Source organism: Ricinus communis, chromosome 4 (assembly GCF_019578655.1).
Source record: "Ricinus communis isolate WT05 ecotype wild-type chromosome 4, ASM1957865v1, whole genome shotgun sequence".
In the NCBI taxonomy this organism is placed as follows: Eukaryota; Viridiplantae; Streptophyta; class Magnoliopsida; order Malpighiales; family Euphorbiaceae; genus Ricinus; species Ricinus communis.
In genome coordinates, this window is record NC_063259.1 from 26,663,612 (window position 1) to 26,682,999 (window position 19,388).

The 19,388-nt window shown below is 35.2% G+C and overlaps 1 protein-coding gene across 9 annotated transcripts in view; it reads right to left on the bottom strand.

Moving 5' to 3' along the window:
• The window catches only part of LOC8289003 (serine/threonine-protein kinase ATM), a 37,728-nt gene extending 18,340 nt beyond the window's left edge, over positions 1-19,388 (bottom strand). For 2 of the 9 annotated variants that reach the window (XM_048372694.1, XM_048372691.1), the window contains exons 1-40: positions 19,164-19,386; positions 18,936-19,044; positions 18,711-18,854; positions 18,463-18,627; positions 18,166-18,361; positions 17,838-17,994; positions 17,461-17,600; positions 17,269-17,356; positions 16,854-16,957; positions 15,787-15,885; positions 14,836-14,892; positions 14,503-14,569; positions 13,833-13,907; positions 12,758-12,799; positions 12,538-12,608; positions 11,540-11,588; positions 10,820-10,891; positions 9,273-9,416; positions 9,089-9,178; positions 8,825-9,012; positions 7,623-8,229; positions 7,463-7,534; positions 7,172-7,330; positions 6,306-6,431; positions 5,869-5,996; positions 5,492-5,648; positions 5,192-5,374; positions 4,885-4,959; positions 4,649-4,768; positions 4,382-4,567; positions 4,019-4,140; positions 3,867-3,936; positions 3,651-3,778; positions 2,380-2,521; positions 2,156-2,296; positions 1,876-1,974; positions 1,711-1,757; positions 1,372-1,564; positions 1,045-1,266; positions 18-89 (exon numbers count right to left, since the gene is read on the bottom strand). In XM_048372694.1, the coding sequence (XP_048228651.1) occupies positions 18-89; positions 1,045-1,266; positions 1,372-1,564; positions 1,711-1,757; positions 1,876-1,974; positions 2,156-2,296; positions 2,380-2,521; positions 3,651-3,778; positions 3,867-3,936; positions 4,019-4,140; positions 4,382-4,567; positions 4,649-4,768; positions 4,885-4,959; positions 5,192-5,374; positions 5,492-5,648; positions 5,869-5,996; positions 6,306-6,431; positions 7,172-7,330; positions 7,463-7,534; positions 7,623-8,229; positions 8,825-9,012; positions 9,089-9,178; positions 9,273-9,416; positions 10,820-10,891; positions 11,540-11,588; positions 12,538-12,608; positions 12,758-12,799; positions 13,833-13,907; positions 14,503-14,569; positions 14,836-14,892; positions 15,787-15,885; positions 16,854-16,957; positions 17,269-17,356; positions 17,461-17,600; positions 17,838-17,994; positions 18,166-18,361; positions 18,463-18,627; positions 18,711-18,854; positions 18,936-19,044; positions 19,164-19,232 (5,175 nt within the window). In that variant the 5' untranslated portion in view covers positions 19,233-19,386. Of the gene's footprint in view, positions 1-17; positions 90-1,044; positions 1,267-1,371; positions 1,565-1,710; positions 1,758-1,875; positions 1,975-2,155; positions 2,297-2,379; positions 2,522-3,650; positions 3,779-3,866; positions 3,937-4,018; positions 4,141-4,381; positions 4,568-4,648; positions 4,769-4,884; positions 4,960-5,191; positions 5,375-5,491; positions 5,649-5,868; positions 5,997-6,305; positions 6,432-7,171; positions 7,331-7,462; positions 7,535-7,622; positions 8,230-8,824; positions 9,013-9,088; positions 9,179-9,272; positions 9,417-10,800; positions 10,892-11,539; positions 11,589-12,537; positions 12,609-12,757; positions 12,800-13,832; positions 13,908-14,502; positions 14,570-14,835; positions 14,893-15,786; positions 15,886-16,853; positions 16,958-17,268; positions 17,357-17,460; positions 17,601-17,669; positions 17,765-17,837; positions 17,995-18,165; positions 18,362-18,462; positions 18,628-18,710; positions 18,855-18,935; positions 19,045-19,163 lie in introns of those variants that run through there. The other 7 variants (XM_025159320.2, XM_048372692.1, XM_015723968.3 and 4 more) reach the window with 7 other exon arrangements.

A 19,388-nucleotide genomic window follows, 5' to 3' on the forward strand; every position in this document is an offset into this window, starting at 1 on the left:
ATGGAGAGTAAGCATACCTCAATAAGAGATCTTTCATAAGAATCAAATGACAATATAGCGCCTTGACCCCTTTCAGTTGAAAGTATTCCCTGTTTTAATAGAAGTACTGCATAAGAACCTTTTTCATTTCCTTTTCAATACTTCTTCATTCACTGTCAGTAAATAAACTAGTTCCTAAACACATTGAAAGCTTGAAATAAATCTGCAGTAAGAAAAATTAATTTAAGAATAGGAAAAGAATCTTTAACATCAATATAAGAATAGTATAACAAATACATGCATACATAAATACATATGTGAGCATGTAAAGTATAAATACTACCATAAGATAGTGCAGAAATTGCGCAAAAGAATACATATAAATGAAAGTAATATAGTTAAATAAGAACACCCTATTGAAGGTCTAAGAAGAGCAGAAGTTAATTAAGAAGGATTTCATATTGAAAGAAAAGGCATAACTAAGCACAATTAAATAGACAAATATTAACCCAAAAAAGAAAAGCAATTGAGTATGCCGACAAGAATTTTTAATTTCACACATCAACATCCGACAACCTCAACTTCTCATAACATGCACAGCATCCAAGATCAGATGGAAGTAAAAGTACCATTTACAAGAATAATAATTTTTCCCGAGCTAATTTGACAGACTCAAGAGGTTGACACTCCCCATTCCATCACTCTGCCAAAGTCCAAATAACTATACTCATAATGCATCCAAGCTATTCGATCTAATTATCCTGGCTGATTCTACCCATATGTATTCTAATTCTTTATCATTTCTAGCCAAAAAGATTTAAGTATTTAATTCCTAGTGAATTAACTAAATTTGTAGCAGTCCAATATCCGCCACTAATTTTCAATGACCAATACAAAAATACACCAGCTTCATCATAAATTGGCAAATTGCCAACATGTGGAAGAACACATTGGTCAAGTAACCAAGATCTTAGGTACTCAAGATCAGCAATCAAGCGAGCATAGAAAAACCTCAGTCTGTAAGGCAATTAAGAGGCAAAGGCATTCATCTCTGCACAAACTCACCCGAAGTGCTTGAGATGTCAAATCAACTATTCTAACAGAGTCATCCATCAGATACTTCTTTAAAAGCTTCAGAAGTGTAATCAAAAGTTCTTCAGAAATGACAGTATCCATGCTAAAGTTAATTTCAGTAGGGCTGTCATTAGCTGTGGGCCTGCAGACATTAAAGTAACTAGATTCTCCAGGTAGATGGAAGACAACGCAATGTGGATCACCAATTCCAACCTGCAGATGAAGTTGAAAAAATCAAAATCTTCTGGAAATTTTTCTCCTTCCTTTGCAAGGAAAATTGGAAGATACTAAAGGCTAGAACATCTACAACAATCATACCCTAGAGACAAAGTCAGACACCAATGATCTAATGCTATCTGCATCAACTGACCCACACATGCGAACAAGTGCCCAGACTGCCTGCATAATTTCTGGGTCACAATGCCAATTTACATCTTCCACAAAGTCTTTTGTGTTTCTTTCCTTCTGAAAGTTTTCCCCCATGAGCAACTTCTTGTGCAGTGCCTGTACACTGCAAGAATGTTTAGCATTTAAGTGAGAATCTACAAATGCAACTTTCAATTCTTATGACCAGAATGTCACTATTAGAAAAAACTCAAAATCAGTAATAAATTCAAAATGGAAAATTATTGAGCACAAAAAGCTTAGAGCAAGCACCTCCATAAAAGTAATCTGGGTGGAAGGTAGCAAGATCTGTTGACAAACTAGGGGAAAAAAGAAAGCAAGATACGATATAAAGGTGAGATTAGAGTAAGAGGAAATAACAAAGAAAGAAACATACTGATAATCTTGAAAACCATGTTATAATTGAAGGTAGTCTACCTTCAATAAGTGATCCCTTGGAGAGTAGGCTTGGCATAACTCCTGATGGAACCCTCGTATCTCACCAAAGATATCTGTCTCAGGGAATGGTTCCAATTCCTACCAAAGAGAATAGCAAATTCTAATGCATGACTTTTTTAACAAATTCAAAATAATAAACAAAATAAAACTACCACATGTTTCCAAGAAATAAAATTATAAATTGAGATCCCATTGAATAAAACTAATTCTACATACAAAAGTCAATTTTACATTCAATTATCAAGTCAGAGAAACCTACTCTAACATAATCGTGAAGAGATGAATCAGAATGCACAGTTAGCTGGAAGAGCAAAGACAAGGCTTGAGATGATCTAGTGCCAGAAGCTTCCTTTGTAGTTTCAGAGGGAATGCAACATGCCACCAACTTTGACACCAAAAACTACATGAACAGAAACAGTGAGTAGAACCTAGAGCAGAAAATCTGGGACAACTAAAGATATTGTGTTGTCAGAATATAAGTACCTGAAGCTGTTCACCTAGCACTCTGACAATATCTTCAGATGGGTTTCTTTTAAATGTTTCCAGCAATGAAGAAATTATGCGACAACATTGATCTTGCAAAGCCCAACAACCAATGAATTGCCCAACCAAATTGAAAAGGTAACTGTGCAAATGATGAGATAAAATTCACTTAAATAGACACATAATACGGTGAAATACAATGGAGAAAACAAAATTGATTTTCTGAAACATAATGAACTAAAGTTCAATAGATTACTGCAAAAATCTCACGCCACTTGTTGAAATAAAATTAAGCACCAAAATAGAAGGAGGAACCAAGCAGAGAGAGAGAGAAAGAGAAGCAACTTATAACTGAGGATAGGCCTTCCAATATAAACATCCATCATCAACTTCAAAAGATGACATACTCAAACCACAAAGATGGTCACTAACTCCCACAATTTTAAGAAAATTGCTCACATCCGCCAATTTTAGGGACTTGAATTTCTTCTGCAGAGCCCAATGAAAGATGCGGTAATAGATTGAATTTAACAGAAATGACAAGCATGCCATGCCATGATTATGAGAAAATGGATTTTGAATCAAGTATGTAAAGAATCAGAAAGGAAGAAAAAAAGAGAAAAGAAAACGAAAGTTAGGAGCATGAGAAAGATAAGAGAAGAAAGAGAAGATGGCACCAAGCAGACCTCCAAGACTCCAAACCACTAGAAAATCAAAGAGATGAGAAGAAGGCATAAAAGAATCTGCAGATACACAGAACAAATTTTGCTTTCTTCATTTAATGAGGGAGAAAGTGGGAAAAACACAATAATACGGAGAGATCAAGATGGTGCAAGAACATAAACTTTTGTAGAAGAAAAAGAAAACAAGACACGTTTTTGCATTAATTAATGAACAGCAGGAGTATTCATATGGTTCTTGATTTACAAACATTAAAAATAAATAGAGAAAAGCCCCTTGAATTCCCCACCAGAATGGGAGCTGCTCTTCCTCCGTTAATATACATACAATAACTCATTCAAGCACAACTAAGCATGACTATGCAACAGAAATTAGAGCAAAGAATCACATTATGTTGACTGAGCACCTAACAATTTTCCTAATATCAATCCAGAAACAGAAAAGGCAAGTTCTCTAGCAACAAAATGCTACCACATTTAACATTACTCAAGCTTCATTTGACAATGTGATACATAGATTCAAATATAACTAAGTTGTTCCAATGAAACACCATCTTGTAGATGATCCTATAGTTTTTGACAGTAACATACTTGGAAGTGCTTGCAACACCAGCTCTGTGCCCAAGGACATCTATAAGCACCTGAATTCCAGCCAACTTATGATATCTATGCCTGTGATGAACTGCTGCTGCTATTTTATAATGCATCTCAACTATAAACTGCATAATTCAAAGAAATGCAAAAATTATTAAAGAAATTGAGCAATCTTGGACCGCAAAAGAATTGTATTAAAAGTCACATAATCACCATGAAAACTCTATCTGGCCGAAAAATGTTAATCTTGTCAATAACAGCTACACTTGAAGGATAATTCTCCCTGCATCCAAGACATCTTCACCTCACAAATACGATTCAGAAAACAGCAGAGTAAATCAAAGCACAATAATAAGTTACTGCACATTTCCAAAAATCCATCTACAACTGTTTGAACTGCCCGTGCTACAATATCTCTGGGAAAGAAAGGGACTGCAGGATCAGATGCACAAGAAGCAAGGGACAGAATGTGGCTCACAATTGATACCTACATATACATAGTTTTATTAGAATAAACAAAAATACATATAAGATACAATGTAAATACATTGTCTTTAGTTATTTAGAGAAGCAAGATATGAATGGTAGTTATTTTTCCATGTATAATGAATCGAATAAGAATAAACCGGAGTGCAAAAATTAAATTCAAAATGGTGAAGGACAAGAGTCAAGTGGCAAGACTTTCAGAAAGGAGCCATATAAATAGTGCTTCACATGAAAGAAATTACCATATGTTGTTTTATGAGTTTGTCTCTTTCGTTCTCAGATATCTCAGCAAAATGCAGAATCGAACTCTGGAGCACCAAAGCTCCCTTATCCCAACCAGGCCTCTTACTGCAATGCAATGCCATACAAACTGAAAATATTGGCACAAAGTGATTTTTAACTAGCATTGCCAAAGGTTGAGAAGAGAGCTGCATTCAAATAAATAGGTAAGATGACACAAATAAACATGATTCATCACAATTAACAAATAGAACTACCAGATTTGATACCTTAGCCACCCAGTTCATGCTGGAGTTGTCCCCATTCAAAACTAAAGCTGGAAGAAGCCAGTGACAACAGTATTGCATGAAGTAACTGGGTTCAGCATCCAATACAAAAAGTTGCCTTATCTGCAAAAGAATACTCATCAGATGGAAAGATGATCATGACATATTAATCTCATGTAGTTCACAAACTATCAGACAAATGAAAAGAACTCAATAGTGATTAAAAACGAATAAATTACCTCAACAAGTGCAACTAAGCTAACGCCACAACTAACCCAAAAAAAGAGAATAGTTCCAATGAGTTCCTCCAAGTACTGCATCCAACCATAAGGATCAAGTTAATGATAAAGATGAGCAAACATTCATAAACTATCAAGGAAAACAACTCAATTGTCCAATTGCACTAGGTAAAAGAAGGAAAAAAAGGACTTGACTAAGATTTAAATCGTCTTAAATCAAGTGATATCTAATCAAACTTTTAGTGCTATAAAGTAATTCAAGAACGCTAATGTTAAAAGTTGTTTAAGCAACAACTATAATCACAACCTTGAACCTAGTTGCATATTGAAGCTGCCTTGAAAGATCATCAAGTACTGCACTGACCAACTCCCTGAAGCAATGCACTTTCGTCAATAAAATAACCATGCCTAGTAACAAAAGGATAAGGTAGAACATTTTGCACCTGTGACAAGGGTTGATAGCAGCAACTGCGCAAATAATGAAAATGGCCTGCACGTCGAAATGAAAAAAACTATACATATTCAACTGTGCATTAACTTACAAATTTATTAAGTCAGGATAATTTAAAGAATTTATAGGACTAAACTAAGCAGGCAATATAGGTACCTCCAATTCTACTTTCTCACTGTGGAAAGCAAGATGCATTAGGGTAATAATAATAGTTTCCATTGCTAGGCATGGCTGAGGACCTGCAGCTAGAACCTCTTTTGCAGTGACAAGTTTCCCTTTTGAGTGAAGCACCAGTGTGACACCAAAATTTGAACTGTGAAAACAGCCAAAATTTATATGACTAACTTAATATTGAGACCAAAGAAGTGGAACTTGCAAGTATCAGAATCAATAAACAGCATAATGAACTTACATTGTTTACTGATTAAAAGAAAGGCTTTATGTGTTCACAAAAAAATGAAACTCTCTTAAGTGGGAAACATACTCATAGAACTATAAAAAGAAATAACAGAGTCGATTGAAGAGAAACCCACTAGATATCTTGGAAGAGTTCCTCATGGCCATCCCATGTTTCAAATAGAACACCAATCCGTTGAGCCAGGGAAAACCGAACTCGGTAATCAGGATCCCGAAGCAGTAAGAACAACCTTCCTATCATTGTCTGTCAAGAAATACACCAAAACAATCATGTGACAAAATTAAGAAGTCAAAAACATAAGATAACACATGAACAGACGCGCTAACTGGGCAAATCATAGAATTTATTGGAACACAAGAGTAGAAGTACAGCATGATATGAATCCCATGCAAATGGGCATATTATGCCACAACCCCACCATGTTCCAATCCTATAAGTTCTAAGATTTTCTTCATCAGCATATTCAAACTTTCAGTCTGATCTTCTTCACCATGCTCGCATGTACATTGTCTAATATAACAGATAACTCCATTTGCATCCCGTAGTAATCACCTGACCATTTTGAGGACTGAGTACAACAAAATCACAAATGCAACCAATTAGCTTTACACGTCCCCTCCAGTCAAGAAAGCCAAACTCTGCCACTTTGCTGACCACACTTCCAAGATGTATAAGACCCTGCAGATGACAATCACATCAATTTTAGCATGACAGCATCCAAAAGCTGTCAACACTCGACACAGTAGTTTCATGGCCTATAATGTGGGTAAATGCACCATCCAATTACTCAACATGGTACTCAAGTTCCAGGTAAGTTCAGTTGTTTGAATTTGGACGTGCAACTATTTTTCCATCTACAATTAAGTCATTCAAGCCAGATTTCTGTCAGTTCCATGAAAGAGACCAAATAGAAATCCAACACGGCATGCCAGATTAGCATTCTGACCACTTGGTCACATCTGTTTTCAGATTTTATTGAAACCCAATGAGAGTCATTAAATTGTAGATGAAATAGAAACTTGACAAACTTGTAACCAATCAATTTTTAATCCAGAACTTAATGACCAAATTGAGCGATTAATAATGCATTCTACCGATAGAGTGCCAGATGAGCGTCCAATAACATTTTCTCATGATTGACCCAAAACCAAATCCTAGAATGGAAAATGTCTGCAACAAAGACATGGGCACATGTTATATACATACAAATATAAGAAAGCACAAAAGATTAAGCTTGAACATTGTTTGCAAAATTGTCAACACAGTGGACCAAGATAGCAGGTAAACTATCTTGAAGCTCAAGATGGGAGAAAACAATTACTACTGATGATTATAGGGAACTGATTATCACAATTTCCAGTTGTCAAATGCAGCACAATCATCCGATTGTAAACAAGTAAAACTGAAATCAAAGATACCTGTTCATGTTCTCTTCCAGTCAAACTTAGGTCAGCATCCTTTTGAATGCCGTTCAGAGATAATAACGTATGCATCAACCGTTGGGTGGCAACTACTATGCTAGCACAATTAAGTTTAGCACCCACTTTTATCTCAATCATGTTATCCAATGTTTGTACCTACAATTTTTTTTAAAAGGGAAAAGAAAAAAACAGGGAAGCAAGCTTAAATCTCCAAATCATTAAAACAAAATCAGAAATGCTTCAAACAGCCAGTAATAGTTAGCTATAACAAATGCCAACCATTATTACCAGGTCTATGAGCTTTCCAGCAGAAGACCAGTGCGGATGTTGACAGAGATGGTAAAGAATGTTCTCAAACACCTGAGGACATGAAATTAGTAAAGTAATGGAAAGATTAGTTTGAGAAAGCCAGGGAAACCAGAATATATATTCAATTATTTGAATATACCTTTGTCTCGCATTCTTTTCCCATCACTTCAAAAAGAATATCCCATGTAACAAGACCTAAAACTGAGAAAAAACTTGAAATAAGTGATATCATTCCCATCTTCCACTTAATCATAGAAAAGGAAATGGCAGTACTAACTTTGCCACCAAAACTTAAAATGTCGACATCTTGTGTATCCTCATTCACATCTAATTCCACGTCCAGAATCCTGCTCCTACTACCATCTAGCGGGCTAGATATTTGTAAGGAAGCATCAGATGAATCAGACAGCACCACTTCAGAATGAGAGCTTCTTGTACATTCAGAAAATTGTTCATACAGTTTAGCAAGTGCTTTCAAGAGCCTTTCCATGCATTGAATCACATCACCAGAAAGTGCAGCATCCAGAGCATTTTTATCTTCCCCTTTTACAAAGATAGGACAGCAGAGAAGGCTTCTAAAAGACTGTAATAAAGAGTTCTTCACATTGCACTCTGAGGTAGATCCCGAACAACCAAGAGATTGGAAATCACTTCCATTTTCAGTGACCAAATTAACAGCATAGCCTAACAAATCTATTAAGTACTGGCCCGTTTTGGAGAGAAATGGCAAAATCTCATCTCTTTTCCTGAAGGAAAAGAATTAAGTACAAATTAAAGAAGAAAAGAAAAGGAATGAGGGGGAAACATCAGCTGATTGACAATGAAGTGACAGCACTTAGAATCCTAATAAGGAATCTTTCAACGGCATAGTTGAGTGCACTGACATAAAGTTAAACATGTATTTCCACAAGCAATGCCCTTTATCCAATTTTAATCTATTTAAAAGGTGGAAAGCATCACAGTAGAAGCATGACATTCCCAACTTGAAATGTGTACTTCCAAGATAGTCACTTAAGAATCAGAAGATGTATGCCTCACAGAACCAGGACAAGACAGACATTTGGCAAAGACAACTACATTTACAGCCAGGATCTTCAACTTGGGTTCACAGAGTAAAGTGTAACTACTTCAAGGGAAAAGCACAAGGTTTTCTAGTAATGAAACAAAATACTCATATTAACTTGATTTATTTTCTTTTTACCAAAAAAGGAAAATTGTTTGGAAATGTCATGTTTAATCTTGCAGTACAATAACTTTAGAAGAAACACCACTGATCATCAAAGAAACGAAGATAAAACTCTTCTTTTATGTGATTGTGCAGTTACGAAGCAAAATACAAACCTTGTTACCAATGAGCCATGTATGAAATTGGACAATAGTCCACATGTAAAGATGGCATCACAGAGAGGCATTTTTTCGGTCTGCTTATCCCCTAGAGCTCCGAAAATATGGGTCTCCATTTCATGCATCAGTGTATCTCTTAATTCACATGGAAGACTTACACTTCGATTGCATTGGGATGAAGCAAGCTGAAAGTGAAAACAAATAAATAAATGAAACAAAGACACAAACGAAAGGATAAACAAATTAAAGATGCTCCAGCACCTCAACTGTAGAGCCCAAATCGATTTTTGCAAGCACCTCCACAGAGCACTCAAAAGGTTCATAAAGCCTTTCACACTCATCCTCGTATGTCTGATGGAATTGATGAGATATCAGTATCTCAAAAAGAATCAATTTGTATGCATGAATTCCCAAGCATCATCAAAGATCCAAAATGAACAGATACCTTGGCCCAATCACCTGAAGCCTCAAGATTATGTGATGGGAGAAGCCCTTTGTAGCAATGTGTGAAAGGAGCACAGCCAGCACAAAGAGCATAAACAGCTGCTGGAAACAACACCACCATATGCTCGTTCAATATGGAAGTGTCCTGCATAATAAGGTACTTTTCGTTAACAAATTATTTATTTAAAAAATCCATACAAGCATGAAATATTAAATAGAATAACATAATATGCTGCATAAGCATATAAACTGAAGTATAAAACCTAGAACCAGAAAGAAACTGCAATAGTTAATCCCAGTGTAGTTAAAAGCGAAAGGCGCACTCAAGGCGATATGCCCTCTTATCGCCTTGAAGCGCAAAGCGCAAAAGAAGCGCTCGCCAGAACGAAACAAGGCACAAAATAATAAAAAAAGTAAATTAGAAATATATATGTCAAAAAACATAAATGTTTAGCAAGCATAATTCTAGTGAAAATTAAAGCTTGTAAAAAGTCACTTCATATAGAAAAAATAAAACATATAACATTAAAAAAAATCTATGGAAATTATTCAGAAATCTAATACTTAAAACTAACGATAGAAATAACATAAAAATATCTGTTTTGCAGAATTCCAGCAGATAGTATAGAGCAGAAACAAAGAGTCGAAGAAAGAATAAAAAAGAAAAGAAAGGCTGCCAGCTGTTAGAGCAATCCCTCATTTTATATTAAGTTATTAATTAAACTTAGGTTTAAAAATACCATTTTACCCAAGTTATGTATTGCCCTAAAACACCTAATAAAACCTAACTTGGCTTTAAACCTGTCAGAAAACAAAAGCTGCCGCTTCCCTAATTACTTTTTGAAAAAAAAAAAAAACCTTGAGTCTATCGCTTCTTCAAAGAAGCGCAAAATAGAACATATAAAGCGACAAGTCTGTTCAGCGCCTCGCCTGGTCACTTAAGCGCACCAGGCGAGCGCTTTAAACCACACTTGTTAATCCACAAATTCAATGTATGACCACTGTACAAGCTCCTAACTTAGATGACATGCATTGTTGTTCTCACAAGCATAAATGAGATTCAGTGCTGCACAACAGATTTGCAGTTAGTTTATATAGTCAGACCCTGAATGACCATGGATATCTGCCTCTAGTAACAGCAATGATCCCGTCAAAATGACTTCAAATGGATCATGATTTCGAATGGTTCATATACTTCCACAAAGCATGGCTATATAAGGAATCATTATAATTCCCAGTTGGACCCCTTGTGAACCTAGGGTGTCGTTTCCTATCATAGTCCTACAAATAAGAATAGATATTCTTAATAAGAATTACTTCAGCAAGGATACAGCAGAGCAAATGACCTTTGTTTATCACCTAAATCAAACCAAAGAAAATCATACATGAACAAATTGCCTAAAGTTTTTCAGCCGAACTACATGGATATATGAACAAAAGAATAACTGCAACAGAAATTTATCCTCATTTTCACCAATGAACCAAATACTAACAAAATCTTTAGAAGTAGGGAAGTCATAATTCATTACATTAGTAAGACCAACAGACCTTCCAGTTCAGATAGCCCAAAATTGTTGTTAGGAGATTTTTTCTGAGATGTAAGGAGTCTCGAAGATCACCCTGCAAAAACAAAACAAACGAAAATTGGTTCTTTAACATGCTGATCTAAACCTTCAGAAAGAAAAAGAAAAAAAAAGGAAAGGAAACCTTATTTTAAAGCTTCCTGAAAGAGTTCTAGTTAACATGTTAAGGGATTGGATTGGATTAAGATAAATGATAATGTAACTCCCAGTTCCCTTTGCCCAGTCAGAAACCTAGCTAACAATAGTTGAATTCACTCTCAAATTTCATTTAGGCTCTACATAATAAAGATGTGATGGAACCAAGAAGGAGATAGATAGGTGGGGGGGGGGCTCTACGAACTAATAGTCATGCTCTAGAAATGTAAAGTAAGAACATGGCTTGTCATTCATTCAAGCTTAACTATACAAGTCAATCAACCGTCTAACCAAGAAATGCAAATGTTTGTCTGAGTGGGGTACAATAAAACTGACTTTCATGCATTGAACCTAAAGCTGAAAATAAACAGCAGAAAATAATAAGCAGGCTTCCAAACCTACAGAAGGAGATAAAATAAAGATAACACTAACAGAAGAAAAAAAAAATCAGGTTGGAAAATGAAAATAAACACATTGCACAAAGATACAGATGCAATGACATCAAAGTAACAAAGAACGAGTTTGCAGTATGCTAGCCTGCTGCACTTACTTGAGAACCCTTGTGAGAAAAATAGCACGCAATGAAGTACAAGACACACCTGGATAGACATCAAAAGAAATTATATTAGCTAAAGAACATGCTGACAATGATATGGATAGTAGGTGACGTGTAAATAATGTCAAAGAGAAGCCAGAAATGTGAAACCATGTGTATACAAGATGGTAGGAGAATATCCACCTGCCATCGAAAGGGGAAAAGAAATTGCACAAAGCCATAAAAGATAACAGGAATAAGGTCCATTCTCATTGTTCCAATTCCAGAAATGCCACCTACTTTTTTCAAGCCATAAGCAATTAAGCACCATATCAAGCCGCACAGATCAGCACTCCTGACTAAGATCTCACCCTTTCTAAATAGAACTCCCACCCACTTTTCAAGTACTGAACACTTTATATGGCTCAAGAAGCCTCCAAAAGGTAATCGAAACCTCCCAATCAAGCATGAAGTCTGAAAAAGAGATACTTTGGCAGGTGAACATAAACACTGTCAAGAAAAGACCCTTATCATCAGAAGCAACCACTCAATCAAACAATAGCTTCCACTTCTCCAGAGCCCCATCATGAACTTGTTCCTTCCAATATATGAATTGCTACTAGAAGCCTTGGATTCCGAAGGAGAAATACCATGGAGCTACTATTTATACAAAAGTATGATGCTTCTATCCTCATTAAAGTTTTGCTTCTAATTGGAAACATAGCATTCTTATGATTATAATTGGCATCAGACTGCATTATTGTCCTTTGATTACAACATCTACCATGAAGTAAAACATTGCAAGATGGTGAAGAAATGGTTCTCAACAATATTTTAGATATGCGTTCAATTATTTTGCTGCTTTTACCACAAGACTTATCTTCATTAAGATCTTTTGCAGAATATCACGAAGTCGAAATTGCTAGGAATTGCAACAGATCTAGTTAACCATTTTAAAAGGACAAGCACAGTTAAACCCTATTTATTTATGCAGTCAAAATATTAGTTCTTACCTTGATGGCATTTGTTTAAATAATTTCAGGTCCCATATATCTTGAGGCACAACAAATATATTCATCATATCCTGAAAGCATGAATAATAATTAAACAATATGTTAAGTTGGAAAAGTGAAATTCCTTATATTCATTTTGATAGAAGCTTTCAACTTCATTCAAAGATGGTTAGAATTCCCTGAAAACTCAAGGTCCAAAAGGACATATATCTGTACTTACACTTGTAAGTATGTTTCCGAGTAGCAATAAGGCAGCATCTGCCTGCAAATTTTCAGAAAAAAGGAACATGAAAAAGGTATTTTCTGCCAGAAAACTAGCATCTCAATTAACAGAGAACAAATTATTCAAAACGACAGTTATTTATAAAGCTTGCTAAACTGCTATTTTAATCATTTACCCACTGCACCTAAATTGTAATCATAACAATTCCTGTACTGGCATACTGCACAAATGTGCTTAGCACTTGAGAAAAACAGACGTGCAACTAGGTCCCATTGCTATAATCTCTTTATTTTAAGTGTCAATTGCATGGTTCTTGTACAGGTCTCAGAAATTACCGTTGTTGACAACATTGTCCTGGACCAAGTTCATTATCTTCAAACAATCTTCACAATATGTTTGGCAGGTGTCTGATTGTGTCATGCAAGTGTATAACATAAAAATGGCCAACCCAAACACGACTTTTTTAACTATATTGTGTCGAAATACCAAACTCAAATACGGACAAGTTTATGAACTAGGTTACAGGGGTCGACCTGTGTACTCATAAATAAATTAAATTTTTAAATAAAAATCTTAATTTAAATTTCAAAAAATATATTTAGTTAAGCAAAAAATTACTCAAATTAGAATTATTATTTTAAAACATTATTGGATCTTTATAAATGATAAAATTACTTACAAAAATATATGAAGAGAGAGAATAAACATGTTTAAACGTGTTTATAGATATCGTATATTACATGTTAACCTATTAACCCATTTAAATAAATGTGTTTATTTGTGTCATTCGCGGTTAGGCCAGTCAACCCAAACCCATTTATCTCAACGTCAAAAATTACCAGCCCTGATGTTTGGGCGTAAGATATTTCAATTTGACTAAATAAATGTTGAAAAAATCATTATAGTCTCGAAGATCCAAAACCAAAGAACTGCCATCCAAGGCATAAGAAATATGCAGCAAAGCTAGAAATGAAAATACATAGTAACTGCAACAATAATACAGATGAAGATTCAAAGGACTGAAATGATCAGTAACTAGATTACACTAAATCCATCTGCAAATGAAACTTACAACTGAAGTTGAATTACTGAATAATGGCAACCCATGTATCAAGTGGCTCCAGATTAATTGCCAACCACTGTCAAGCTGAAAAATTGACAAGTCAGTGATAGCCAGTACAAGAAGTCATGCTATGCAGAAAGACATAATTGTCCAGTGATGCCAATTCATTATGAATGAAAATCCAGATTAAAAAAAATGCTTGTATGTCAAATATCATGTTAAAGTAGCAATCTTAATATCAAAAATTAAGGTGTGGAGGATTTATTAAACTGGGCGACTGACAATTCAACAGAATGTTTCCGACAATTGTCAGGCTTGCAAACCACAATGATTTTGCAACAAAAGCATGAAACTAATCCAATTGTTTTCTTTGGCTGGAATAAACTATTCTTTTAGTAAAAAGAAGAGATTCTATCAAAAGAAAGGAGAAAGACGCGTGGAAGATAAGATGTCCCTCTCAATGTAACAGATAAAATCTTAACAGAACTAACAATGTAGCACTCTCCAATCACACCAAGTATCAACCGAATTCTTTAAGAAAACTATCCGGGATCGCAAGTCCCCAACCAACTCTAACCTTCCAAACTGATATGTAATAATTAGTCAATGATTAAGAATAAATCAGAAAATACAAGACATTCAAAAAAGTATTATGAGAAAAGGAGGAGAATCAAACAACCTTATTCGAGATCGAATCCACTCGAGAATCTGAAAGCAGCAAAACAGTAGATAACTCCTGCAAACCTCTTTATATGCAAACAAGTACATGAATGAGCTTATAAGAAAAAAAAGTGAGGGGAAGGGGAATTGAAAATATAAAAGATATGTCACTAAATTAAGTAAATCATATTCACTCAAATAATACTGATAGAGATGTGCATTGGATAAAATCTGTAACTGTCTGCTGTCTATTACAAGCAACCATTAAACCTCTTCAAAGACACAATATGCAAGGCTCAAAAACACTTTAATCAGGAAGTGAACTATGTCTATATAAGCCAGAGAAATATACCGCAAAGTCCAGAGCAAACTATCATATGCATGCACCATAGTTGTATCATTCAAAATCCTGCAACAAATTCTGAATCAACATCCAGCAAGTCGAAAGGAATTTAAGCATCCCAAAACTTTGTATAACATCAATGGGACATATGAAGGACAGAAGTACTGCTACTATTGCACATCCAGATGTTTACATGCACTATATACTATCTGCATCTTAATGTCTTTAAATGAAAAAAAAAAATTAAGAAACAACAAAAAAAAAAACCTGACAAGTTGTACAAGAAGGCCTTTTTATGTTCATAAATTAAAGTACAAGAAGAAATAGGCCTCTAATAAACAAAGTTTATAAGTTCTGAGTTTGCACACACACAAAACATAAGCTTATTGATTTATATTAAGAATAGGGGAACTATAACATTCTCGACTATTCTCTCAACGTGAAAAGAATGATAGTAACTGTTAGAAGTTGTATATTTAACCCACATCGCCTAGTTACTAGGCTGTTATGGTGTATATATATGGATCAGGCACCCTCTTCTTTTTGAGCTAGCTTTTGAGAATGACTTTAACCCAAGCCCATTTGTCATGGTATCAGAGCCAGCCTTTTGTCTACGATAATGGGTTAGGACCCAGCCTGTTTGCATGTCACGCCAAGCGTGAGGAAAGTGTTAGAAGTTGTATTTATCCCACATCGCCTAGTTATTGGGTTGTTATGGTTCCTTTGAGCTAGCTTTTAGGAATGAGTTCTAACCAAGCCCATTTGTCAGTAACGTAGAATTCATCTACTCCAATGTCAAATTAATGTAGCATTTATGCTGAGCACAAAAGTACGTGCATGAAGAGTAAAAAATATCAAAGAGATAATGAAGACTAAAAAATATCAAAGAGATAAGACACCAAATTAAAACTGATCAAGGTCGCATTTAATAATATTACAAGTGCATAAATGCATAATTACCTCTCAAAGCTAGTCGAGATTCCATCGAACCAGTATATGATAAGATCCTTATTCATGCGACTGCAGTAGTTACGAATGAGATAGCAAAAAGCAGCATTCCTGAAGTAAATGCCCATAATTAAGCGGACGAAAAACAAATAGTATTGGATTAAAAGATTATGTAAAAAGTAAGGAAAGCTTGAAGGACAAGATCGCAGAAATGTACTTAGGACCTAAAGAATTATAACATTTATTTGACACAATAAAAGTTATTATAATATTCAACATGATTTTAAACTCTAGTTCTCGTTATTTACTTCATACCCACATTGATGTGAAATTAATAACTGAGCAAGTTAATCTAAATCAAACTACAACGGCAATAGTGAGATAGTTGAGAAAATTTAGAGAAATAATAAATAAATAAATAACTCAAGACCACAGGTATCTTTCACCTATGATGAAGGCTTTTTAGTGAAGTTATAATCTCATAACATTTCATTAAGCAAAAGTAGAAGAACTGCAGAGCCATGTTATGGATGTGATCTGCTCAATTTAACAACAAAAACAGGCCATGGGAACAAGAAACTATAAGCATGAAAGTCAAAAGGGCATTGGATAAGTACAATAAGAGTGGTAATGCTACTCCAAAGAACACACCTAAGAAGTCATGATGCATGAAAAACTGAGTAAAGTATTACTTGCCGCTTATATCAGCTTTTCACTTGGTACATATTGTTTCTATGCAGATTGCCATGTTCTTAATACTAAATCAAATAGCACGTCAACTTCCAGAAAACAGACAATCAAGAGACCAAGAGATTTTTGGATCTTTTAAAAGTCAACAAGCTCAAAATGATGTTTCCATTCATACCATTCACAAATCAGTTCAATATCCAAGAAAAAAATGGGTATCACACTGCAGATATCTTTTGTTTTGACAAACAAGAAGGGTTAAGAAGTTGATGAATCCATCTCTTTACCCTTAAGCAAGACAAGAGGCATCAGGTGCAAGATATTTCTAACTTTCCAATTTTTTGTCACCATTAAAACATAGAAGTTAAACAATACTTGCATATCAGACTTACCATAACCATTTTCCTTTCTTAAGTGCCTCTTTCAAGAGAACAGTAGCATGCTCCCGCTTAATCCTCTTTTCAGTTGACTGTGCTTTAGGTGTGCTAACACAAGCCTGCAAGAATTTTTTCAGTTGCCCACGTCGTAAAACCTATAAATGCATGTAATTTTATGCGTGGGACTGAAAGTTCATTCTTTCAACAATAAACAATCAAACCAAACCACAACCATAAATCAACCAGTCAGCCAGCTGAGAAAGGCATTACCAATTACCTAGCATCCTGATTAGATACATGTGACACCCCTAGCATATATTTTCAGAAAATGCTTCTTTAAAAATTTTGACCATTACAAAAAGTGACAGGGTTCTGGATGCAGCATTAGTTTTGAAAAAACTAATTAATACTTCAAGAGTGAAATAACCACCTGATAAAGTAGCAGTGCAGCAAGCTCAACCAAACCACATTGTGAACCAGTCAAAGTTCCAAACTTCTCATCCTTGGTTGCGTCCATCCTGAATAAATGTTGCAAGAAAATCCATCACAATCACACAAATGAACTCCATTGAGTATAAACCCAACAAAGGAAATTTAACAGTGAGAATATAGAAGAACTAACCAAGGCACAGTTATGCTGGTTAAACTGCTTTGATCTAGTTCTTTACATACTACATCCAAAAATTGTTCTACCATAGAACCACTTTCAGAAGCACCTCTTGTTAGATTTAGCTGCAGCCTTCCATAGAATATAAGTGCATCCTGCAAAATGCAGAACAGATTCACCCAACAGAAGAGTATAAGTTTTAGCAAGACGGAGAGTTGATAAACCTTCAGATTCCGATCATGGGTTGTAAGCCAACAACGAAACACAAAATGCCGTACAGCATTGTGGATCTCCAAGGACTGACAGCCCAAATTTGGACCATCTTTTAACAAGTAAGTATTAACACACTCCAAGGAGAGTATAAGTTTTAGCAAGACGGAGAGTTGATAAACCTTCAGATTCCGATCATGGGTTGTAAGCCAACAACGAAACACAAAATGCCGTACAGCATTGTGGATCTCCAAGGACTGACAGCCCAAATTTGGACCATCTTTTAACAAGTAAGTATTAACACACTCCATAAGTTTACGTGAGAACTTTCCCTCCTCCCTGAACACAAAACAACAAGGTAGCCAGCGTGAGTTAGTCATGTTCAGCAACTAGAGGAACAAATGCATATATGAAGCAGCAAATAAAAAACCCAAAATATTTTTTAAGAAAATGAAAGAAGTTTTTATTTAAAAAAATAAAAAATAAAAAACTGGGCATTTGTTGTTGTACCTTATGAAGGAGAAAATCTGAACAATCCCCTTAACAATGTCTTCCCTGAGTTCATCTGGGAAATCTCCAGGAGGGTTTTCTAGAAGTGAATGTAGTGTTAACACACAGCGAAAAGCCTCCTCTTTCAGATTACCTTGATTATCATTTTTATCTGCCAAGCTTGTTTCCACCTTCTCTATATACAGACGCATCAGGCCTTTACCAATACAGATTAAATTAGAAAACAGTAACAAAGATGTAATTTAGCAATCAGGAACAGAAAATGTAAAAATCCATGAAAAAGGAAAACACACTCACTGCAATAAACACGGTTCCTCAAGTGGAAACGATAATCTCGAACTGCCAATAGATGCCGTAGTATAACCCCATACTCTGACTGAAAGCTTGAAACACTACTTAATACATCCCATATGTGACTGAAGAGTATTTTAGCCACAGGTAACAACGGCAATACCTTGCCTGCTGTGGAAAAGAGTATTATATACAAACACAAACATCAGGTAATAATGCTATAAACCAAAAAGAGCACATAGAAAGCAACTAACCTGAAAACTTAGCATCCTCAGCTCGCTGAACTACAATTCGCAAGGTTTTGGCAAAACTCGCCTTAGGCAACCGCCGTTTACTTGTTGAAATCTCCAATGACACACTTTGAATGAGCAATGATATAAGAAACGGCCATGTTTCCGCTGAAATAAACAAATCAAGTTTCTCAATTTAAACAAATTTCTTCAATTCATTAATATCTATGAAGAAAGATAAATTCTTACAGTGAGGAATTTCATTAAGCTTAAGCTTGGCAGTTTTCTGTCCAATGTAGTTGCAGAATTTTATCGATCTTTCTCCTTCTAACCACGTATTCAACAATTTTATTCCTTCCTGGTGAGCGCAAAACATCAAAGACCATAATTAAATTAAATAAATCAATATAGGTTTTTGAATTATTAACAATTTTTGATGATATTTTCAATTAAGTTAGGTTTTCTTTTTTTAATTACTTCACGGGCTTTGGCTTTATCGGAGGAGAGCTTTGAGACGATCTCTTGAACGTCTCTTGACGTGACCATCGGCGCAGTTATCGGTAGCTGCCAGAGTGTGTGATTGACGGTTACAAAAAATGGCGGGAAAATGAAGGGGAAATGAGGGTTTAGTAGTAGTAGCAGAGAAAAGAAGAATAAGGATAAAAAGAATGACAATTGTTGACTGTGAATGCGATGCGAGTG